The sequence below is a fragment of the Archocentrus centrarchus genome, chromosome 1 (assembly GCF_007364275.1).
Source record: "Archocentrus centrarchus isolate MPI-CPG fArcCen1 chromosome 1, fArcCen1, whole genome shotgun sequence".
Lineage (NCBI taxonomy): Eukaryota > Metazoa > Chordata > Actinopteri > Cichliformes > Cichlidae > Archocentrus > Archocentrus centrarchus.
This window is the reverse complement of record NC_044346.1, coordinates 28,926,533-28,952,927: the sequence shown is the minus strand read 5'-3', so window position 1 is coordinate 28,952,927 and position 26,395 is coordinate 28,926,533. Positions and strand designations below refer to the sequence as shown.

Below are 26,395 nucleotides of genomic sequence, written 5' to 3'. Positions count from 1 at the left end.
TTGCATTTGTTTAGCTTTAGTTTCGAAACTTTGTTGGAGGGTGATGCAAAAGCAAGTCTTATTCCAGTCCATTCAGCACTGGGTAAGGATGATGGATGTCTTCTCATGTGCTGAATATTATACAAGAGAGGTGTGATCACCTGTGATAGTGAGGGAGAACCAGAGCTAAAACTGTAAAGTCAAGCAAACCACTAGTTTTACATCCAGAAAAAGCTTTAAATTGTGCAGTACAGAGTCTAGATGGAGATTTTCTTTTCATTTCTTTGTCTTCTTTGCTCTCACACTAATTTAAAATCAAAAGAATCAACCATCTCAAAGCATTCGCAACTTTTAACACAGGCACAGTTTGTGACTCTTCCTAGAAAAAGGGTTAACTCTTTATCTTGTAAAGAGAACTCTGCAGTGCTGTGTCCAAGGCAGAAACAATGATACGTCAACCTCCTATTTCTGGCTTCTGCTATCAGCCACTCTACTTCCCCTATCATCGACTGACAAGCAAAGATGATGAAGAGATGTCTGTGTGGATGTCTGGGATGGGGGAGGGAGGTGGCAGTGGTGGTGATGGGAAGGCATTTCTAAAAAGAAGTAAACAGTGGATAGAGCATCAAAAACCTTCAAACAGGAAGAAACAGTGAGACTGCACTGTACATACATACAAATACATAGGCAAACAGAAATTATACAGCAGTAGTATCATTACAGCAGTTTGAGGAAGAGATTAGAAAACAGGCATGCTAATGGGTAGCCTAAAATATCCAGTGTCACGAGGGAGGTGACCTGGAAGATTTTTGCTTGTCATCACAAGGTCAATATCCACGCCATAGAGCTTCCTGTCAATTAACTTTCCAGCTAATCAATTGCACCACAGGGAGGTGGGAGAGGTGGCGGGCTGACATAACTGTTATTGTGCAGTTGGCTGTAATTGAGCTACTGATTTGAATTTGTTCTCTTCATTTTTCATTTGTCCGAGACACACGGACTGTCAGCACAGTGCACAAGAAAAAAATAAATAAAGTTACACTGGTGTTTTGTGCGTGAGTCTGGAACAGCTCAGACACAGCTGTCAGTGACTCATCAGTGTGAAGATAGCAGGGCAGTGACCTTCCTGACTCCCTGTGGTGTGTGGATTGCCTGTTCCCCTATCGCAGGCACTAAACTGAAGATAAAACTTCCTCAGACTGCTAGAGCTTTATGTTCTCAGCAAAAATGCATGGCTTAAATGCATCTGCGTATGTTAAACATTACCCCATGTATCCACACGAGGCTTCTGCTGACAAAATTTAACAGAAATGACGTGTAACATTGAAAATACACTACATCTAACCATAGAAAAGTTCTACACTTAGCATTTCTTAACAGCATTTCCCTCAAGAACTGCCAGAGCTGTTTCTACCAGACTAACTTTATAGTTATTGTACACCCCTGGCACTTCAAATTGTTTTTAGACTGCCATCACCTTACCATATGGTGGTAACCACACACAAACTAACTACCTTGCTAACTGATCAAGGCGCATCATCGCCACTATCAGATTATTTTGCATTCAAATATAAGGAGATGTGATTTTCTGCATATGTAACTGTATATTGTGCAAATTTGTGAACTATACGAAGTCAGTCTTTGTAATGGGGGATTTATTTTCATATGACTATGATTTTGTATTTCCTTACTAATGTGTCAGTTTATAAACACAATTTTATGTTATTTGATATATGTGTAGACATATATATGTGTGTGTGCATAGCAGAGTTTTTTTTTCAGCCGTCACAGATGCTGTGTGGATTTTTTTCTTTAGTTTGATGTAGTTTATGTGAATGAAGGAAAGACATGACTCAACACTGTGTATTTGTAGCTATAAAATGATAAAGTACAAGATGAATAGTCTTATTTTATCGTTTCAGTTTTATTGGTGTGTATTACCCCAGTGACCAACCTCCACAGAGAAATCCCTCGATGGTCATTACTCCAGGGCATAGCCAACCCATTCTGTCCACTGGCTTTGTGGGGGATTTCTCACTTACACTGGGACGACTGTCTCTTCTTTCCCTTTTCGTTCATTTTTTTGTTTTAGGGTTTCTGCCGAGCAGCTGTTGGAAGAGGTGGTAAATTCATTTGCTTTTGCCGTTTAGGCTAAATTTTACTAAAGGCTCTTTGAGCAGCCTGAGATGCCAGCAGTTTCCTGAGATGAGAAATGTTGAGACATATGGCAGCAATGCCCTCTCCGTCACTGTCAGCTTTGTGCTGTGTTCACAGTGTGTGGACGTGCGTGTGATTGGCTGTTTTACCCCGAAAAGTTTTATCCTCCTGTCATCTTCATTTTAACTCTCATCTTCATTGCTGTGCCCATGTGGTGCATGTCTTGACTGTATTTCAATATCTCAATGAGGCAAAAACATTAAGCCATTTTTATTGTTAAAATAAAAGATGACTGAACTGTTCCTAAACAGGCAGTAGTAGTTTGTACTGGAATATTAGCACAAATAACATTAGAGGATTCACACCAGATTCTCCGACTGCATTCTTTCTTTCTTCTTGAACTTTTTTGCATGAGACCAGTATTTGCAGTAAAATAGAGGGAAAGTCTACAAAAGTATGTGTATAATCACTCTCAGTTAGTTATTTGTTGAATTTGACTCCCAATCCACTCCTAAGGGAGCCTGCTGAAATACCCATGCTGTTGGATAACGGATATACTTAATCACACTGAGAAAAATTAAAGAACAGTGGTAGAAGATGTTGTGTTTTTTGCTTAAAAAAAACTGTATTTTAGCTCATTGCCAGGTAGTTATTAGACATATATAATTCAAATTTTGTGGCTACATATCAGATGCTATTGTTTTTATTGTTGGTTGGCACTGTAGGTAAATAAAGGCTGAAAACTGGTTATTTTAGCCTGTTGCTAAGTTGTTGATGACTTCATAATATACTATGCATACCTCAACTTTTGTGCACGCAATTTAGATGTTATTGCTGTGAAATAAAAATGAAATTTTATAAGGTGTTATTGGTACATAATTGCTAAAAAGTTTCTTTTTTTCTTTGTCTGTTGCTAGGCACTTGCAAAGCAACATGATGACATCTTAATAATCCAAACAGACAAGTTTAGTTGCTCAATCCCTGACTGTGTAGCAGGAGTTTGTAAATCCTTTCCACAACTTTTTTCCACTCTTCATATTTTATTTTTGTCCAGTTTTGTGCAGTCATCTTCCAGTAGAGAATCCTGTGCATTCTTGGCTTGGTTTGCAGTGGTTTTACTGAAATACGTCATATCTTAAGCACAGACACTGCAGAACAGTTTAACGCTGTGGAAGTCAGGGATCATTTTAAAAAAACAATATTTTAACTTTATTTTAGATTTGAATACAGCACTCTCATTTGTGTATTACAGACCAGACTATTTTTCTTCTGTGAATTAATTTATTGAACCATTAATGATGTATTTCACTTTGCTTTGGAAAGATGCAGTATTGTAATGTAGGTCAGGAAACACTAGCAGGCTTGCAAGTGGCACTCATGGGTGGATGGAGTAATTTTAAATAATAATGGGAGGTGAGAAGGGAGCTGCATTGCCATTGGCTGGGAAGGTCAGTGCTGGGATGACACAGCTGGGTGCGATTGGTATTTGTGAGGCTGGAAGAAGTGACAGATGGCAAAATGCAATGCTTGCTTTGGAAGGAGATGGAGGAGAGTGGGAGTGAGGTAAGACCATAGAGACAGGGTGAAAGGAAGGAAAGAGGGAAGGAGTGAAGGAGGGGTTTTAGGAATCATCGCTACGTCACGTTGTGCACCAATATAGCTCTGATGTTGCTGACCACAGTCAGGGAAGACTCCAGTTACGTGTTCCTTACTGTACCATGCAGTTACTCATGAACAGAACTAATTAGCAAGCTTGTGGAAATGTTATGCTTTATTTTTATGTTTACATTCAGAATTTCACAAAACATTAATCTGGCACTGCACAGCAGCTTCCAGTGAAAAGTTAAATTTCTGTCTACACTCGGAGAGCAGCTATAAATAACTGTTTCAGAGCAGCAGAAAAAAATGGCTGGTAAAGCTCAGTTGTCAAAGCCAACACAGCCCCCCCCCCCCATGTTACTTCACCTCTGAGTCTTGTGACAATTCCTGTGCCTGAATTCCCGCATTACAAATATTGCACTGACTTTAAACAACGTTAAATTGCCAAAGAAGAAGAGCCTTCTTTTTAATATTATTTGGACTCACTATATTTCTTTTCCTTAGTTTTATGATGAGTTTTATGATGAGCATATTTTGTCTAATTGTGGCTAGTTTAGAAAGTATAGACTTTCCCTATCAGGTCGCCATCCTTCTGTTGGCCAGCAGCAACTCTGACAAGCTAGCTGGATCTTTGATGTCATACTGTCCAAAGTCCAAGCAAGCTGTTCAGAGACTTGAGTCACCTGGCCCCCAGCTCTCAGCACCCAGTTTGACACTCAATGTCAGCAGATCCCAGGTAACCGAAGGGCTTTTCTTAGCTCGCGTCAGCACTACTGCATCAAAACTAACCACAGAACATCCGATAGACCAGAAAAAAGGGCAGAGCCTTGATAAATTGTCAGAAAAAGTGTGGTGATACAATTTATGGTTTATTTGTGATAGCTTATCTTGTTTACTTTATAGTGAGCATGTTTTTGTCATTAGTCGGCCAGTAACATTTTTATTTGCAAATGCTTCAAGCAGTTGTCACTGTCCTCAAGTGGCCACCATGCCAGCGGAGCTTTAATTACTAATTACTGATTTCCTGCTAGGAAACATACTTGTTGGAAGGTTCTTAAAAGTCCACAGTTGGGAGACAGCTGTCAAATCAGACTTTTGACCTGCATGTTCCAGTATCCCACCACGCTATGGTTGAAACAAGATCACCTTCGGCTACCACGTGCATGTGAGAAGTGGAGAAAAATGTTTCTCCAGCATAAGTCTCCCGACATGTAGTTGCACATCTCCTGTTCACTTTTGGTGTAACTTAATGCCAGCCACGAGAACCTAAAGGTTTATTTGACACTGATAAGCCTGAGGCCGAGTACGCACGATTACAGTTACCTCACAAACTTTAGTTTACCTTTTAATATGACTTCATAAAACCCTGTGACTGATCCTCCGCATAAATCTTACCATTTTACAAGCATCATCAGAGAAGCATGGTATGGATCAAAGTGATGCCTTTGAGTGGATGGCCCAGCTTTACGGGGGGCGTGATGGGCCAGACCCTATGTCTCTGTTGCCAAGATACCCGACCCATTGCTGGAGAACCATAAATCAGGAACCACCTCCCTTACAACTGTGCCAAATGTGGAGGAAGGCAAGCTGACCCTGCTTCCTAACCCATATATCGTGCCATGTGACCGTCTTTCATTGCTTGATGGTGTCTATGTGTTGACTTTGCAGGCTGTAGCTGTGTGTCTCATTTGTTGAAAAGTTAAATTAAGGCTCTGGAGTGTCAGTAACGGTTTATGCCCTATTAGGAAGAGAAGAGCTTACATGTGCTCCTCTTGATTAGTGTCTTGAGTCATGCATTCAGAAATATGCATGTATACGCATCTCTCCACAGTCTGTCTGCGGGATTGGAAAGCCTTTCTTTCCTAATCCAAGGTTACCGTACCACCAAGATGGCATTTCATTATGAGTCACACTTTGTAAATCACTGCCTGCAGATGTAAACATTCTAAGTCCCAATCTAGGAACCTGGGAAGGACCTGCTAATCAAAATGAGAACAGTGCCCTCACATGGCAGACCAATGCTTCCTTGTCAGACCACCTAGGGCTAGTTATGTCGATATGTGGCGCCACCTTGTGGGCAACAGAAATACTGTTTCAGAAGAGACCTGCTTTGTGGGTCTGTTTACTAAGGTTTTGTAAATTATTACATTTTATGGTGAAAACTTGGTTTAAGTGTAGTTAGGCACATACCCAACACTGTTTGTGGTTAGAATAAGTCTTCAGGGAATGAATACAAGTCAGTGAAGCAGCAGAGGTATGACAATGTGTGTATAATCATAAGCTCTTTCCCTCTACACAGTGACAGGAAATTACAGATCTGTAAAACAAAAAAACAAAATAAGAGTGAGAAAAAAATACTTATTTAAAGTGTAAAAGAAAGTTGTGATAAGTGCAATAAGCATTACTTTTACTTCTTAACTAAGTAATAACATAAATACCAGTGTCACTCTGTATAATACTTCTGGCTTTCAGTGTATTTCTAACTATAGTTTTGAGAAAACTGTACTTACTCACTAAGGCAAAGTGGTGCCACAGTGTATAAAAAAAAAGAGCATCACAAGACACTGCAGCTGCAAATGCTCAGGGAAAAGATCTTAATTTAAAAACTAAAGCAGACAAAACAATCTGTTTCTTATATTAGGAAAAATATTATCAGCATGATCATTTTTTCCCCTTCTACACTAACACACAGTTTTAGTTATTGTATTAGTCTATTGGATCCAATCAGATATCTTCAGACAAAATTAAATGTAGTCGTACTCATTTGTTTATTGCTGTCGTGTTAATATCAATGTTAGTACACAGTACTTATGAGCCAATATAAAATTTGTCTTACTGGACATTAATAATACTAATAGTATTTCTACTACTAATAAAAAATAATAGCCTTTTTTTTTTAATAGTTATAAAGCATGGTAATCAAAAGGGATAAAAAGCAGCTTGTTCTCTCCCTGCCATCTGGTTGTGATGCTAACAGATGGAGTGTCTATAAATCTGTCAAACTGAAGGCCCCCCCACCCCCGGGAGTTGAATGCATGTGTGCTTAAAGTTTTCATTTACAGCTGCAAAAAAATGTACTGATAGAGCTTTAAAGAAAAAGAAAAAAAGTATGATTGCAAATAATTTCCTAAAAATATTTTCTTCAATGGAAATTTGTTTGTGTTATAATCTATAAATTTAAAAAAAATGTATCTGCATTAGACTACAACATAGAGTAGTGATTTACACATTCTCCTGACAAGCAAAAGATCTCGCTATGATCTCAGGAGGAGACGTAAATCCCTTTTGGGGTTGTATCAGGAAACATGTCTGATGTAAAAAAAACAAACAAAAAAACAAATCAGCTACCTGCTGTAGTGACCCTTATGAATATTGGAGCAGCAGAAAGTAGTTTTTAGACTGCAACAAAATGGTGTAATTCTGATGATCTGGTTTTAGATTAGAAAAAAAAGATAAATGCATTACAAAAAAAGCAGAAATAAATCAAAGGAAAAATGTTCTGGCTTTTATTTTCTTGCATGTAGTAGAGCATGTAAGTTCTAATCCAAACAGCACATTTATAAAATGATATGTTGATGAAATGTTGTGAAATGCAGTAAAGTGTATTATAAATATAAAAAAATAAATATAAAGACACATTGCAATATTACAGTTGTGTAGTTGTATTGCGGAACAGAAAATAATTTAACTCATAAAAAACAGGAGGGCATAAATTTAATGTAAAATTTTAAGTTTATTTATTCTGTTCACAGTGATCAAAAGTTGCTGTGAGCACTGCTTGTCTGATTGCAGTGAGTTTTAAGCATACTTCACTTATTTACCGGGTGCCTTTTAGAGAAAGTAGAAATCATTGCCGATTGGTTCTTAGGCAAAACAACTTTTTAATTTTTTCATATCATATCTTGATCATTCCACAAATTTTATATATCTTATAGCCTAAATTTTATAGTTTAAACATGTGATGCTGTAAATAGGTGTGTTCAACATTCCCTTGAACATTCTTGTGTTCTCTGCTTTTTTCCCCTTACCTTTGCTTAAATATCATTTATTGTTAAACTCACACCCTCATACCCTTCAGACTGGAGGTGTTTGAATATGCATATTTTCCAGTTCATCAAATGGTTCTTTTAAACAATCTGCATATTTTGAGAAAACCTGCTTCTCAAAACTTCCTGATCATTTTTTCCTACTGCAAAAGATGTATGAGGTAGTTGGTCAATAGTCCTGTGAGAGGTTTTACTGTTTTCTGCAACTTTGAACCTGACAGTTGACTCTACACCAAGCTTTACAGCTGCCACTGTGGAAGCAACAGATTCAGGATTGCACAGCATTACCCAAATGCCTTCCCTGTAAATACTTTCTCCCCCTATGTGCTGGTCTGCCCCCGTCCTCATACACACACATGCTGGCCACTTGTGACTTTTCATCACATGCGTCTCTGCCTCTGCCTGTCCCGTTAACAGAGGGACGCAGCGTCACTCACATTGGGGTAAAGACCTCTAGCAGTGATGTTATGTTAGTGTACATGTGCTAGCATTAGTCAACATGCTAGAGGACAAAGATGCAGTCTCAGCTGCTAGGCAAAGGTCAGTCTATGAAGAAGCAGTGCAGACTTTAGCGTCAGTGGAGTAACTCGGACCTTCACTGCCTAACTTTTCAAGGTTTGTGTATTTCTTCCATTACGTTCAGGTTTGCTTGGGTATGTAGCTGTAAGTCTTGTCAGCTGGACTGTGCTGGGAATCTGCACAGAAGCAGGATTTATAGCTATCCATAAAGATGCAGAGTGTTTGGATAGTGTGGGGTATTTTGCAGGGTGTTTTACTTTAAATGGTTGGCTATTCTTAAATCAAACTGGACCAGAATCCTTCCTCTAATTTGTTACTTCCTCTGATAGGGCTTTGTAGACTGACTGGGTCCAAGTTTTTTTTTTATGACTATGATGCCATTTTAAATCTTACTGAAAGTGTGGGTTTTGCAAAGAGGATGCAATTGGTTTAGTCCCCCAAATGATTGAGTAATTATTATTATTATTTTTTTTTACTAGAATAGGAAACCATTATCAATCAAAGCTGCTCTGTGTTTCTGACAGCTGTTGTTTTCTTTCTTTCTTTCTTTCTTTCTTTCTTTCTTTCTTTTCTTTCTTTTTCTCTTTCTTTCTTTTCTTTCTTTCTTTCTTCTTTTTCTTTCTTTCTTCTTTTTCTCTTTCTTTTCTTTCTTTTTTCTTTCTTTCTTCTCTTTTCTTTCTTTCTTTCTTCTTTCTTCTTTCTTTCTTTCTTTTCTTTCTTCTTTTTTCTTTTCTTCTCTTTCTTTCTTTTTTTCTTTTCTTTCTTTTTCTTTTCTTTCTTTTTCTCTTTTTCTTTCGTTCTTTTTTCTTTCTTCTTTCTTCTTTCTTTTTTTTTTTTTCACTTTTTGTTATTTTTAGCAACACACAGCATCCACAACTGTGACAAATTACAATTTAATGAGAAGCTTCAACAGGATATTATGATGCAGTCTTATATTTGTATAATACCTTGTTGAGCAGAATAAATAAGGATTAAGACATTCATCAGAACTCCAGTTGCAGACTAGAACTGTTTGATTACTTTATTAGACTTTGTATCCATGGGCGTTCGTTTCAAATGCTGCAACCCTTTCACCATGATACATGATTATATGCTTTTAATATTCATACCCATTTTTTCACTGAAATATGAGAAATAATGTGGTTCTTGAACTCCTGCAGTCAAAATGTGGTGCGGAACATTGTAATTCATCAATTATGTGCTCCTACACACAAGTGAAAAGAAAAGAAGGCATTCTCATAACAAAATGATTAATATTGTTGTGGTTTTGGCATTGTGTAATGGTTTATATTATTAGAAACACAATACTCTCTGGTATTAAGCACCGATGGTTTTTCAAATTTGATTGATGACAGTCAACTTTTAATTGGTCGGTGTTTGGGCTGCTCAAGGTTGAGCTGTTAACCTTTTTTTAATTGTCTTTTCTTTTTTTAGCAAAAATATTATTAGGAGCCTTTATCATCTTTATAAAAAAAATGTATGGTTCCCTATCAAAAAATGAATCAATGAATGAGTGTGCATAATTAACAGCAACTGAACTTGTAGATGAAGCCATATGAAAAGTGAACATTCTTGTTTGAAACTATCCACTGTCACTTTGCTCTGTATATAAGTTCATATACAACTGTAATTCTGATGTTGTTTATTCTCTAGAATTATGCATTTCTTAATTTAACCTTTATTTTTTGTGGGTCAGAACAGAAATATCGCATGTCATGTAAACTTGTACATTTATTTATGTGGCTAACTTTTTTAAAAGAACACATGAAGCTATTCTGAAGACTGAGCTAATGCTGTCTGCTTTGAATCTCTGCTGCGACATGACTCTGAGACTATGAGAGGCTTTTTTCAGCTCGTCACGCAGAGCAGGGACTGTAACACACCCAAAACTTTCAGACGTAGAAGTTGAGAATAAATAAAAACAGTTAAACACATCACAGACAGACATACACTTTGAATATTATATTTGGATTTCATACATATTATTTTTATATATGATTTACAGTAGTTTTCTCTTTGAAAGAGTGAAAATAACAGGCACATGCAGGCTCAAATCCAGGTTTGCTAAACTCGTCATTTTAAACAGACATTTGAGTTTTTGTCTGCTTTTGCTAATATGTGTTTCAAATGATGTCTTTAAACAAGTTCAGGTTTGTTTGTGACTTTATAGTTCTCTATCTATCTATCTATCTATCTATCTATCTATCTATCTATCTATCTATCTATCTATCTATCTATCTATCTATCTATCTATCTATCTATCTATCTATCTATCTATCTATCTATCTATCTATCTATCTATCTATCTATCTAATATTGCCAAAGGTATTCACTCATCCATCCAAATCATTGAATTCAGGTGTTCCAATCACTTCCATGGTCACAGGTGTATAAAACCAAGCAGCTACTCATGCAGACTGCTTCTATAAACATTTGTGAAAGAATGGGTCGCTCTCAGGAGATCAGCGAATTCCAGCGCGATACCGTGATAGGATGCCACCTGTGCAACAAGTCCAGTTGTGAAATTTCCTCGCTACTAAAAGTTCCACAGTCAACTGTTAGTGGTATTATAACAAAGTGGAAGCCACGAAGTGGTGGGCCATGTAAAATAACAGAGCGGTGTCAGCTGATGCTGAGGTCACCAGCTTTCTGCAGAGTCAATTGTCAGAGACGTCTGAACGTCATGTGGGCTTCACATTAGTTCAAGAACAGAACCTAGAGAACTTCATGGAATGGGTTTCCATGGCTCAGCACCTGCATCCAAGCCTTATATCACCAAGCACAATGCAAAGCATTGGATGCAGTGGTGTGAAGCATGCCACCACTAGTGACGAATCACGCTTCTCTGTCTGACTGCCAGAAGAATGGTGCTTGTCTGAGTGCTGAGTGGCAAGTGTAAAGTTTGTATTATATTGTAAGGTAACGACCCTACAATAATTACAGAGAAAATCCAACAGTCAAAACAACCCCCTATGAGCAAGCACTTGGCAACAGTAGAAAGGAAAAACTCCCTTTTAACAGGAAGAAACCTCCAGCAGAACCAGGCTCAGGGAGGGGCAGTCATCTGCCATGACCGGCTGGGGCTGAGGGGAGAGAGACAGAACAAAAGACATTATTTTTTCAGGAGTTGGGCTTGGCCCCTTAGGTCCAGTGAAAGGAACGCTTAATGCTTCAGCATGCCAAAACATTTTGGACAATTTTGCTCCCGAATTCGTGGAAATAGTTTCTTGTTCCAACATGCGAACCAGTGCACAAAGCAAGGTCCATAAAGACATGGATGAGTGAGTATGATGTGGAAGAACTTGACTGGCCTGCACAGAGTCCTGACCTCAACCCAATAGAACACCTTTGGGATGAATTAAAGGAAACTGCAAGACAGGCCTTCTTGTCCAACATCAGTGGCTGACCTCACAAATGTGTTTCTGGAAGAATGGTCAAAAATTCCCATAAGCACACCCCTAAACCTTGTGGAAAGCCTTCCCAGAAGAGTTGATAGTTGCAAAGGGTGGGCCAACATCATATTAAAAGATAAAGAATGGGATGTCACTCAAGTTCATGTGCATGTGAAGGCAGGCGAGCGAATACTTTTGGCATTATAGTGCATCTCTAAAGTTACAGAAAAATATACATATCCTGTGTTAGTGTTAAACCCTTCCCTTCCACAACTGGTTAAGGTTATTTTGACACCTATATTCCCTATCGTCATAACAAGATTAGTTTGAGGTGTCTGGCACACTGTGCCAGGAGCCCAAGAGTCCATATTAGTCTATTAAGGACACTATGTATCATGATGGCAGTGGGCAACTCCAGTATTTATAGCTTTGAGTCATGAGCTGGAATGGTGTAAGTGTATCTCTCCATCAGCATGCTTGTTCACTTAAGAGCATGTACAATCATCAGAGCAACTGAGAGCTGGGAATTGTCCGAAATCAGAAAAAAAAAATTATATTTGCAGGTATTATAATTCCACAGACTATGTTACATTACTTTGCTTAACCATGCAAAATAACTTCTCATCTTAATGCAAATATTTCTTGAAGCTGTTTTTTGTTTGTTTGTTTACATTTTGGTCTAATAATAAATAATTATAGTTTGCCTACATATTTTTTAACAAAGTTAAAGAGTTAAAATTGTAGATGAAGAACAGACATAAAAACAGTGTACTGAATTACAGTTATGAGAATGATCAAGTATAAGTGGAACATGTATGTCCAAAGGAAGGTTACACAGATGAACTCATTGTGTTAAATGAATGTTTTATTATCAGATTTGACTGAAGTAGGAATCTTTTTTGATTCGGTGGTGTTATTTATCAGCCATTACCGTTATATTGTGGAGTTTAGTGATAGAAATCAAATGAAAATGCACCACCTTTGATACAATGTTTCAACACATAGTGAACTAAAATCTTTCCAATTTTTCTCAAATTCCAAAACAAACGTACAAAGTTTCATGTAGAGAGGTGGGATTTTAGGACCACAGTATGTACACCAGGATAATTTATGGCTTGCTTGAAGTATGAGTGATAGTTGTGATATGATAAGTTTATGATGTGGCGATGTACTCACAAGACCATATCACAACTGAAGAAGCCAACAGGATGACAGACCTGGAGGTGATAATCCCCTGCAAGATTCAGTTTCATAAATTAATATTTGAAAATGTCTTTTGACTTTTTTGTTTGTTTGTTTAGGGACCACCAAAATCCATTTTATAGTCTGTCACTTCTTATGTGCAGTACTGCCTTTTAAGAAGGATTACAAATAATCTTCATTATATGGCTGCCCAGTCTTCATTAATGCTTCATTATCTCAGTATATAAAATTTTATGGCTGCTGTTGTTTTGTCTCAGACAAACTGTGCACACAAAGATTGAAGCAGTGGCTAGACAGGCCAGTGCCAAGTGCTTAACATAGATAATGTGATGAATAGTCAAGTAAACTAATTTTAGCCTTCCTGTAAGAGCATTCATCAGAAAGTGAAAAGGCCGATCAGTTAAACAGGGTCATGGCACCAGTGGGCTGTGTTGTTCTATTACAACAGTTTGTGTTGTAGCAGTAGGTAAATAGCTACCTGGGCTGCTAACTTTCTAACATATTTGTAAAAAAAATTACAATGGAATTTAGATGTTTTTATTGATGCACAACATTAAATAAAATATTAATGTTAGTTTAAAAAAAATCATACAGGACTCAGTTATCTGACATGGATTTGTATTGGTTCATTTACATTTTTTAGATTTTTGTAGATTTTTGTAGATTTTTGTACATTTTTGTACTTTGGCTATCCAAATTTATTTGATTTTTCTTGGTTTTTGTGGTGCTTTTTCTTCACATTTGTAAGGCTATTATATTGGGAGAATGAGCATTGTTTTCCCCAGCAATCAGCTGATTGAGCTCGCCAAAGCCACACTGCAAGACTCCAAATCCCCAATCAGTTGAGGAGGATACCCTGTGAATGCAGGGCCGGAGCCAAAATGGAGAGCAAGGACTAGAATGTCTAAACGCTTTCTTCATTCCATTTCTAATACAAAATGGAGAAGGTAGCTGCACTGACTCTGACTAAGACCCGGTGGGACTATTGGTAATGGAGGATTATGTGCTTTATGGAGATATTCTTCCAGACTCACACTCACCAGTTTTCAGATCTCACAGGCAGACAGACACTTCAGGCCGACTGGCAAGAGGAAAGGTGTGAGGATTGCAGTACTTGTGATGCAGGATTAACAGATGGTGTTCTTTTGGACACGTTAATGTGAACCGCTTGCTGCGAGACTCCAATCATGTCATCGTCGAGGGAGTTCACATGTGCCATTGTTGTTGCTGTTTACATCCCACTGTCAGCTGGTGCAGATGGAGCATGTGAAGACATTAATTGTGTTCAAGCAGACAACACCCAAATACTCTCACACTAACTTCAGGAGACATTCACCACACACATTAACCACACTTCTTTTGTTGTGAGAAGGATGTAATTGCACTACTGTTTATCCACTTGGTAGACTATATATGTATAAAATACATACATATATTATATACACACACACACACACACACACACACACACACACACACACATGTGTCACAGGTTGCTAATAAGGCTCTGCAGAGACTTTTTAAGTGCACAGATTGGAATGTGTTCTGTGAGTTATATGGCCATGACATGAACACCCTGGTTAACTGTGTAATGGAGCAAATTGACTTCTGTGTGAACAACACAATCAGTACCAAGACAGTGTGATTTTTAAATGCAGAAAGCCCTGTTGCACCTACAAAAGCTGCTAAATGTGAAGACAAGAACCTTCAGAAATTTCCACAGAAATCTAAGAGCATGCAAACTGAATGTCAAGGTATTTACAGGGGAAAGATGGAACGGTAGCTACAGCTAAACATATAAACAGATGTGTGTACAGTAATCCCTCACTTATCACGGCTGTTGCGTTCCAGGACCACCCGCGATAAGTGAAAATCCGCGAAGTATGGACGCTATATTTATTTTAATACTTATACATTATTTTAGTAGTTATATACTATTTCAAGTTTTGTAAACCCTCCCCACACACTTATACACCAAATATATACATTACTGTACAACACGTACTACACATGTGAAGAACGAGTACCGCAAAAACCCGCGAAACAGCGAAAATACCACAATAAATATTTTACACTAATATTGATTGAAAACCCGCGAAACAGCGAGTCCGCGAAAAGCGAACCGCGAAGTAGAGAGGGATTACTGTACTGAAATATACAGATCATAGGATTTATTAGGGGAATCTAGCACAAGAAATACTAAACAAAGCTGAGGACTGAACAGTTTTGCCTATCTCTTATTAATGACTGCCAACAATGGTAACAACTCAAAACATGAAAATTAAATAAATAAAAATGTCATCATCCCTGATGTGGAGCCCTTTATGTGGTACTTTTACCAAAGCAGAGACTGCACTGCTTTAAAGCTCCAAAAGATGCAGATAGCCTAAATAACCTCAAGGATTGCTGATTACTTGACAGGCCACAGCTGCTCAGCAGATGTATCATTACATGTGGTGATCGCCATGGGAATACCACCATGGACTGTTTTCTTACCTTTCTACATCATCCTTGCACTTTGGTCTTTGAATAAAATTGTGGCATTTGCAATTTCTAGATGGTTCTGCAGCTCTGGGGCTGTCAACAATGGACAGGACACGTGCTAGTATAGAGAACTGCTGGACGACTTTGAAATGTATGCTGCTTTAGAGACATATAACATTGCTTTAACTATGCTGGTATATGCACCATAGAGTTTATTATGAACTTTCAAAAGGTTTCAAAAGTACCGTGGCTCTCTGTATGCACACACTGATTAGCCACTACATTATTAATGTGTAAGTCCTGAAGAACAACTCTGATCCACTGGGGCGTGAACATGAACCTCTACAGGTTTGCTATGGTGTCAGCCAGCAGAAGCTGACAGCAGATCCTATGAGGTCTGATAGCTTTAGGTTGGGACCTCTGTGAATCAGACTTGTCCAATCTGCTTATCAGCTTATTAAACATCTTACTTCTTGTACAAGTCATAAAATCAAAAGAAAATACACTTGCTGACCACAGAAGACATTGCTAGATTACAAAACAATTTTACCAGAAGCAAAATGCTGTGTAATTACATCATTTGGGTTATCCTAAACCCAGCAGCACTTTTTGCTGGTTTATTGCTGCGTTATTGAAAGATTTCCCCTGTGTTAGGTGTGCAGAACATAAACATTCAACAACTGTAAAAATTAACAACTGAAACTTTAAATCAGCCAGTGCCAGCAGGAAAAGGAAAGTTGTGAAGTATCCAGTAAAGATATCTTTGTAATAACAGTGACATGTGGTTTGTGGTTATTGTTTGTTGTAATGAAAGCTAACCAAAAATTAGTTGCCAGTGGGCAGGTAGTCAAGCATAATATGAGTACTTATTAGCCCTTTCCAAAGTGTCTAAAAGTGGTCATTGTTTGGTATCAGTACACAACATTTGCAAAAAGAGTAATAAAATGCTCTGGACACTATGTAATACAAACTGTAACATGTTAAAAAATATGTGAAGAGCCACATTGTTACTTATGTCGTCAATAATTATGGAGCTGAAAATGATCTAAAATTGGTATACCAATCACAGTATTTGCTATACTATATTGCTCCCGTTTTCTCATCTAGTTGAAAATTAAAAACAAGTTCTAGTCCTCTTTCTAGGCACTGTTATAATGTTTAATAGAAACTTGCTATTCCTCTACATTTGAATGTGTTGTGCTTATCAAGTTTAAGCATCTTTTCTTTTTTTTTTTTTTAAAGTGTTTTACATTAATTGCCTTGTTAAATAAGTGGTGCCAGGCACAACAAACCCCGCCCCCAGCAGACATTTTAGCTGATGGCCATCTTTCCTGCAAATTCGGTATGAATCGGACTGATAGTTTTGCTGTAATATTGTTAAAAAGCAAGCAAACAGACAGACCTCTGTTTCAGATTGACTGGATCTGGTTGCTGTAAATATCAGCACAAATTTAACTGGCCTAAAACTTCAGGAACATGTTTCTAATCATAAGCATGAATATTAGCTGCTTATTGACTATTGTGTGATCTCTGACAAGGTTAATGGATTAGTTCTTTGAGGTTCCTGAAAAACATACATGATCTTTTGTACCCCGCAGCATCACTGTGGCACCTTTGGACAGTGCCGATAATAAAGGCCTCCAGGTGGGTGTCCAGCTTCCAGGCAGTTCGCAGACAGGGCCTCAGCACCAAAACCAGCAGCTCCTCTTGACTCCAGCCAGCCTCCAACTCGCTCAGCTCCAGGCCCAGCTTACCCTCCATCGCCTAAAACTGGCTCAGGAAGGCAACACGGCTGCTGCTGCTGCTTCCGTTCTCAATCAGGTTCTTTCCAATGTCAACATGTCTCAGCCCTTGTTTAATCAATTACGGACTTCCTCTATGGTTGGAAGTCAACAGAGTGCCTTTCCCACAGGAGTTCTAGGTTTCTCCTCTTCAAATTCACCCTTGGGGGCCTTGGTTGGCGGAGGATTCAACCAAAATCCGGGTAATGTGAGACTGAACCATCCTTGTGGAGGAGGTACGATGGGTCAACAGGGTGCTGAGTATGGGAAAACGGGTGGGTCAACTTACCCCTCTGACACTGACAGACGTCTTCAGTACAACTTAGTTGGAGCGGCATCTGCTGCATTGGCCACTGCTGGTGATGGACCGTCCACAGTGATGAGCACTCAGGCAAAAAACATGACCAATGCTGGTCTTCAGAGAGATTTCTATGGGCAGGATATACAAGTGCAACAAGCTGGGTTTGGTGAGCAGAAAATGAATGTTTTCAACTCCATGGGACATAAGGAGCAATGGAAAGGTCATGCCAACTTGTCTCACACTGGTAAGGTGGATGTGGTTTCTAATCCTCCCCCAGCGTGGACGACAGCTGGACAGCCAGTTCAGCCCAGGATTGAACTATATAACCCAGAGGAGCCAACCCCTGACCCAAAGTTAAACTGCAGCAGTGCGGCAGCTTCCTCTTTCGATTCAAGTGGCATGCAGGGGTTAGGAGTCTACCACCGCCTGCATGGAAAAGAGGACGCTTCGGGCACCAGGACACTTCAGCCTTATCAAATCAATGATTACCATGCTGTTACACCAACTCAGCTGCCACACCAGTGCAGCATTTGTGACAAGAAGGTCTACAACTTGAAGGTGAGCAAAATGATTAGTGTAAATCTTTACACCTGTCCATTATATGAATGTATGCAGTCGTATATTTGAAACAGAAACAGAACAAAGTTAAGGAGTTTGTGTGACATTTATAACATTTTACAAAAATAAAAAAGTTCTGACTTTTTAAATGAGAATAAAAATAGACATTTTAGCTTAAATATAGATGACATACTGTAGCTAAATGTTTTTGTTAGATGGGCAGCCTCTAACTAAATCCAAGATGGTGTCTCTTTAATTGGTTCCAGCAATGAGGTTATACAAGGAGTATGCAAGTGCCACCAAGGGAGGGCAAACATTGGACTTCCTGTGTCCAAGCTGTTTGAATCTACATGTTTAGACAGTGCGTATGTGTTTATGTGTGTACTTGTTTTTAGGACTGGGATCAGCATGTGAAGGGAAAACTACACCTGCAGAATCGAATGTTGTATGCAAATGAAAGGTGAGTTATTTGCAACTCTAAAAATGAACTGGACAGAGTTTAAATTAGATCTTGATTGCAGAAAGTATTCTATTATTAACTTAGGATGGTCAGAAAGCCTGTGTCTTCACATAGTTTGTTCTGATTTATCATCAATTTTCAGACTATTATAAGCAGAAGGCATTTTTTTATTCTGTATTATTATTGAAAAGGGCTTAGTAATTCCCCAGTTTCTTACCACAGTTTTAAAACAATGCCGAACAATTCAGGGCAAACGTCTTTTCGTAGTTTGAAAAATTTTAGTTTCCTTTTCCTTGCGCCATATGCAGCTGTCTTGATCTTTCTATGAATATGAGCTCTGTCATAAGATATGAGCGAGCAAGGCAGGGGAGAGACAGCTAAAATCAGCCGTCTATGATTGTTGCAGTTCAGCGGTGGTATCAGCTGGAGCTATTCACTATGCTGTTGGCAGACCTTCTGATGGAGGTCTGAACCCCGGAGGAACGAGTCCCATAGTTTGTTCTGCTGCAAGTCAAGGTAGGATAACCCACCACCAGCTATGTGTCTCCTTACATTAGCACTAAGAGTAAAACGTCACTCTTAACTCCTGCTGTGAGAATGATGTTTTACTGATCACTCGATTATGAGAAACAGAGTATTTTTAGAGTCACTTGAGAGCCTGAGGCAGCATGTTTTTATAATTTAACCCTGCTTATTTTAACACACTGTAGTGCTGTGTGCAATTAGAATGAAGTATTTTGAAATCCTAAAACACTACAGCACTATGTCAGATCATCTTTTTTTTTTTTTTACATGCTGGAGGAGTTGCAGTAAACAGCTCAGGACTTCTGTGTGTTGCTTTTTATACACATTATAACGACAGACTCTCTTGATCCTGTTACATATCTTTGATGTATTCACTTAAGTATAATTACTTATTGCAAACCACCAGCATAAAATAATATTTGTGCCTAACTGCCTAACACAATTTTTATTGGATGAGTAATCTGATTTTAGAAAGCGCTTGAGAGATCTTCAGAGATCAGATGTAACCTTTAATTAATTCCTTGTATTTTTCTGTTTAAGTATTGCATTCCCAATGCTAGTAAGGTGGCTGAGTAACAAGAAGCAGCCTCTAGCAGAGCCAGGGTCAGGGCAGGGCAGCCATCTAGCTGAGGGCTGAGGGGAAAGAGAGAAGAGAAAAAAAAAAGAACGACCACTATCTAGCTGTGACTTATACCTGCACGATTTTCACATCACCTGAAATGGCAGAAATCATCATAAATTGGCTCAGTCAAACACCACGTGGGCTTTGTAGTTGAGTGAAGGCAGGATGAAGACTCCAGTCCAGCTCATCTCAGCATTCTCAGCTGCATCTCCATCTGGTTATGTCTATGGAGCTACAGGGCTTATGTGAAAATGGATTATAAGTAAAAAAAAAACTGGAAGTACATCTGCATCACAGCGGAGCATCTTTACGTCCAGGTGTTATTTCTCAAGAGTGATGAGTCTTTCAAAGCCTTTTCTTCCAACTAGATGTTGTTTGGAAGAAAAGGCAATCAATAAACAACAAAAAACTATGGGGGAAAAAAAAAATAGATAAACCTACTTTAGTAAAGCAAAGGTTTTCCCCTTGCACTGGGTTTACTGTTTCAGGAAAGTTGTAAGTTCCCATTTCAAATTGTTTCCACAGATGTATCCTCAGGAGCCAATATGTCATACTTGCCAGCTACAGCCATGAAGACTTATCCCATGTCAGACACAGGATTTGCCTCACAGCAGCCAGAGTCAAAGGTCAGACAAATGTTTTTTTTGCTTTTTTTTTTTGCTTTTTTTAAAATCAGGATTATTAGTTTGCCAAGGGTGCATAAATCAAATTTTGAGACAGGCTGTAAAGAGTGCCAGTGACAAAAGAAACAGCTGAAACACCATGAAACACAAATTTTTGATTGTGCACTAAAAAATAATAAAAAATTTATGGTTCAAATTTGAGTCTTTTCAATTACCTCTCCAACAGTATACTGAAAGGGCACTAGTGTCTTTTAGATGATCATTTGTTCCATGTGACAGCTAAGCAGCAGGAAAAAGTGAATAAGGTCAATCAACGCTGAATGTGTGCTGGTTAATGAATGGACTCAGTGCGCCTCGTTGACAGCTGCTGGGGCCCAACACCAGGCTTCGAGTTGGTTTAACAAATCTTTTCCACTGAACTTTAATAGCTGGCAAATTATATCAACATAAAATACCTTAAAAATATACAGTTATAAAGATTTTTTTTTATATACTCCTATTTAACCTCATAATGATTATCGACCCTGCCAAAACAATTTAGACATGTATCTGTGAAATTATTATTTTTATTGGTTTTTGCATTAACTGATTCCTCCATTTACTTGAGGCAGGAAAATCACATTTACCAAATGTGGGGCAAAAGCAAATACTAATCTTAATACTCATCTTAAAGTATTCCTAAGAGTATTATAATTGGAGTGTAATCCTAAATGTAGTCCTACAGTCAGTTTGCCTGATGTAAAGAGTCTGTTTTTGACTGGGTTTAAAAAAACAGCAGCTGTTGATGGGCATCCATCATGAGGGAAGGTCTCTTGAAAAGCACAGTGCAGATGATGAGTGAGGGAAAGGGACACCAAAATTAGACCCAGCAAACCTTCAGAAAGCCTATACTTATGTCTAGCATGCAGCTTTCAACAGTCGGCGGGCATCAACACACACACCCAATGTAGGACCACATATTGTTTTCCACAAGTTAGTACATCTCCAGATGCTTTCTTGTTGTCTTTAAAGCCACTTGCTCACAGTTTATTAGCTATATCGTTAACCTTTCAGTTGATATGATGCGCTTTCTTGCCCAGTTAGTCCTTGAAAAATATATTTTAATCTCAAGAGACTTCCTAAATATAAACTTAAGATACAAAGTGTAGTTTGTACATAATACATGCTGTATATTGTACGCATTTAATATTAGATAAAGATTTAAATAAATAAAGTAGGAAGATAAAGTGCAAATACATTGGTGAATAAAAAAGTACTTTGATTATAAAATCATAATAATATAAAGGAGGTGTGCTTTAACTTTAGGTCTCTGAGAACAAAGGTCTGTACAGCTGAGAGAGGCTGATCCAGAGATGGATGCCTTAGTGTTGAAACTACATTCCTTCTGCTCTAAAGGCGCTTCTTTGATGTGCATGACTCTACGGTTTTATCAGCCATTTGTTTGCTCTTTGTTGCCAGGATAACTTTCTAACAGGAGCTTGAAGTTAGTGATGGAAGAAGCCATGCGTGTCTTTGGTTGGTTATTGACAAAGGATTTTATTTTATTAGCACAGAAATATTTATAGGCTGTGCTACACGAGCTAATGTTAGCTGCAATAAACACACACCTGTCCAAGTCTAACGTGTGAGGTTTTATTGTTTTAAAAGCCTTGTGAGAGCCCAGAGATCACACAAATGCACATAGATGTGTGTGTGATATTTCTTTTTGCAGTGTATGAAATTTAGTTTTTGTATGTGCACAGAAAGAAAATAAAAAAAAAAATAGAATTAAAATATTACTTTGTAGTTTCCTAAAAATAAAATAAAATCTATACCTTAGAAAGTAAAGTTTTCTTTATAAAATTCCACAGACAAGCAGTCACAAATCACTGTCCAAGGAAATAAAGTAAAATAAATAAGAAAAATAAGTGCTGTAATAGCAACACAAACCCAATTTAAGACACAGAATAAAATAAACAGGAAGTTTTAACTACTTTTTAAAAGAATCCACAGAGTCAACCAAACATATTTGTAGACTGTTCCAAAGTCTTGGTGCCACAGACTGAAAGGCATAGCTAATAATTTTTGAGCCTATGATCAAAAATTGCCAGCAGCAAATGTGTTTAAGAAGAAGCTGGGATAAATAGTCTGGAACCTGGCTGTCTAGTGCTCTGTATCAAAGATTTTACAAATCCTAAAGTCTACAGGGAGCCAATATAAAGAATATAAAATAGGAGAAATGTGAGCGTGCTTACTAGAACACATTAATAGTCTGTCCAAAACATTCTCTATTGCTCGGAGGTGTGAAAGAGAGCCGGTAAACAGGGCACTGCGGTAATCTAAGGTGCCGTTTACACGAGACCGTTTTCATTTTGAAACGGTGTCGTTTTGATGCGTTTCGGCCTTGCGTTTACACGACAACAGAGTGAAAATGATGTGTTTCAGAAACGGGGTCCAGAGTGGAGCGTTTCAGAAACGCACCTGCTTGCGTTTTCGTGTAAACACTTGAAACCGGGGTGATTTGAAAACGCTCGACTCGCACATGCGCACTATGGTTGCGACGGCCAGTTTTTCGCGCACGCGCAAACTGATAAACAGTACTCGCGGATTTACGAGTGCTTCTTATGCTTTTCCTGTGTTTTTACCGTTTTGTAATTCAGCGTTGTGTGCAGCAGCGATCCAACCTCATCATCGGTCCACACAAAACCTCTCACATTGGCCGTTTTGTAAGTAATGAACAATTTGCCGCACTACCTACTGTGTCACTCCACGCATGCGCGTCTTGCATAAACAAACTTTGCAAAGAGAAAACCAACGCCAACTTGTGGCCTGGCATGAGAACTACATCGTTTTCATCGTTTCACATGTCCTCGTGTAAACGCGGATCGTTTCTGAAATGCCATCGTGTAAACGAAAGGCTGAAACGCATCAAAACGACACCGTTTCCAGTGAAAACGGCTTCGTGTAAACGGCACCTAAGTGCAATTACACAAATGCATGAACGGTTTTCTCCAGTTCAGCCAAGTAGATCATATGTCAATATGTTAGAAATATTCCTTAAATGAAGGAAACAGGGACGAGAAATAGATTTTACATGTGCCCAGAGAGGAATCAAATATTATGCCAAGAATTCAAATGCTGGACTTGGCAGTTGAACAAAGAGAAACAAAAGCCTGCCTGATTTTAGGAAAGAAAAAAATGTAATTAAATTAACTGAAACACATATTGTTTACTTACAACCCTAACTATAATAAAAATATACAGATCTTTTTTTTTTTTTTTTTTAGTTTTAGAAGAGGCATGACAAGATCTTGATGCATATGTTTATTGAGGATCACATGTCATGACTGTGAGTCAGTGGCCTTTACATGTGGTGTTGTAATTACCTATTCTATTATTACAGGAATCTGACAAAAACCCTCCATATTATGACAAAAGCTGCAAGCAAAGCTAAACATTTTTGAAACAAACAAAACGAAGCTGAAATGTTCACTTTGAAAACAAACAGGAACTAAAGTGAAATGAAAGCAAAATTCAATTGAAACTGAAAAATAAAAACTACAATAACTCTGGTAGAAACCATCATAACAGAAAATCCTTTTGAAGGGTTGATTTTGTGATCATATATTTTTTTAAAAAAATCCCCTACACTCAGTGCAAAGCTAAAAGCTTTTACTTTTAGTAGGGCTGCAGGTAGCGCCACATGTTTGAACTGGCAAATTTTTACACAGGATGCCCCTCCTGATACAACCCCCTTGCCCATTCAAACAGTATATATATATGCCTTGGCACATACATACATTAGAAGGATGCACAGTTTTTGTTTGTTTGGACTGCAGTGTCAGCTGTCCAGCCTGAAGTAACACAGTAGCTTCTTTTGACAGAACTTGAACAGAGATAAACACAGGATTACAGCTAACTGCTGTGTGGAGCACAGACCTAAAGACCCCAGGGTCACACCCCCCGAGGCAGCAGTGTTAAGTTTCAGACTGGTGAGAGACTGGTAAAGTGATCTGAGGAATCGGCGTGTGAGCACTCTGCATTGGAACGTGGGGAGAAACTGTGAAACCAAACTGACCATCTCCCTGGATCTTTCAACATGAATCCTGATTTGTACAAATAAACAGACATATCCTTAGGAGAGATTCCAGATAATGTCAGTGAGTGTGCTGTCAGGGAATACAGGGGGACAGGTAAAGCCATTATCATGATGTACTGAATACATTACAAGGCTGTGATTTTAAGACTGTTTTCTTTGTAACTGTAATGAATTCACAAGGGTTTAATTCATATGTTTCAATCAGGGTTAATTTCTTAGAAGATCATTTGGAGCTAGTTTGGGAAACTGTTTTCATTATGACTGCAAGTAATTCCAATCCTGTTCTTTATGTAGTTGTGCTTTTTAATTGTTAGCCTAATAATTAAGGTAATAAACATGAATACCAAACATCTTCCGTGGAGGCAATTCATTTATCCAGATTCTTGTTTTCTGTTGCTTTCTGTTGTGCATTTGCAAAATAAACCACATTAAGGAGGCCCAGGCTGAGTGTAAAGTGTCACCTTGTGAGCAGGCAATGAACCAGCATAACTCGGCACTTCTGGTTTGCGGTCCACAGAAATGGCTACTGTTCAAAGCCTGAGCCAACCTTAACAGTGATCTTAATGCTGTGGTCAAACTGTCTGGCCTTTCAGACACAGGCCTGACTTTTACAGGTCACACATTTGTGACTACAGCAAGCAGCGACCGAGCCTCTTGTTCTCACTAATATTCCAGGGACATAAACAGCCTATTCCTGGATCTGTTTATTGAGCCCATCCTGAATTGACCTTTATGTATTCTGGTGGTGGCAGTGGAACTGGCATGGGGCTGTTAATAGAATTATCACTATTGCATCTGAAGTTGTTAATGTCACTATGCTGGCCAGAAACCATTAAGTTATTAACCATTATTAATCAATTTTTTTTGTCTAAAATATAGTCACGTGACACATGTCATGTTTGTGGACAGTGCTTCATCTATGTTTTGAATTATGTTGCTCAGCATATGTTCCACCGTGCACTAAAGTGACTTGTAAATTGTAAAAATTGTCTCTTATGAAGAGATTTATACATTCTAGACTCAAGTGAAGTAAAGTCTTTGTTATTGTTGGGCTTTCCTTGAGCAAATTCCCTATAAAATCTGAGATGCTGACTCCTGGTCTGAAGTTGAATTAGAGCCCCAGTCTGTCCCACACATGGAACTGTCTGTCAGGTTTGTCAACCAGAGATGCCGGAGGAGGAGGAGGGGCGCTAGAGAAGTTGCAGTTGCAGCACAATGGTTGCAGAAATAAGACTCCGTGATATAACGAGTTGAATTTACAACCGCTTTCTGCAGTGATGTCAAAGGAACATGAGGTGTCAAATGGCATTTCAACTAACTAGTTTGACGAAGACTACAGTCCTTGCATTTGCAAGATACAATATGCAGTAGATGGACCACTAATAGGAGGGTGTACTGTTCTCCAACACAGTAAAGAAGATACATAAGATCTGCAGGTATCTGAATTATCAATCACAATATCCCTTATATGGTTCAGCTTTCTTTGGTAGTTCCTTTGCCTTTCCTTTTCTCTAATGATTGGCCTAAACAAAATAATACATATAATATGTACAATAGTTAAAATAACCTACATTATATTAAAAGCTTACATAATACAGAGAAAAGTACTGATTAGTTAAATAGAGCATATATAATACACTTATATAATACAGGTATAGTATGATTATAGTCTTGTTAAAGGTAAAAGAAGAAGTCGCTGTTGGTTGTCCATAATCTATTTCTTGAGGCCATGTTTAAATTCAATAACAGGATGGGTAATCTGATAAATGGAGATAGTGAAGTCTATTGAGGTGATGCTCTAAAAAGTAAAGACAGCTGAATAAAGTTGTTTTAATACTAAAATTATAAGTGCTATAAAAGTCTATTAAATCAACTTATCAAACAGTAGGTATGTGAGAATTACTGAGTAGAAGCAAGTCTGATAGTAACTTGTTTGCAGCCTCTGTCATGATATACTGTGGTAAAAAAATTTTTTTTTAAAAAGGTAAAAATAATAATAGATTAAAAAAAAGATATTACAAGTGGGCACTAAGCATTACAGGTCACTATACTTGGCAGCCTGGAGGGA

At 38.2% G+C, this 26,395-nt stretch overlaps 1 protein-coding gene across 1 annotated transcript in view; it reads left to right on the top strand.

Moving 5' to 3' along the window:
• The window catches only part of LOC115787868 (RNA-binding protein 20-like), a 51,707-nt gene that overhangs the window by 16,279 nt on the left and 9,033 nt on the right, over positions 1-26,395 (top strand). The window contains exons 2-5 of the mRNA XM_030740633.1: positions 16,978-18,019; positions 18,415-18,479; positions 18,886-18,995; positions 20,152-20,252. Coding sequence (XP_030596493.1) covers positions 16,978-18,019; positions 18,415-18,479; positions 18,886-18,995; positions 20,152-20,252 — 1,318 coding nt within the window. The remainder of the gene's footprint in view (positions 1-16,977; positions 18,020-18,414; positions 18,480-18,885; positions 18,996-20,151; positions 20,253-26,395) is intronic.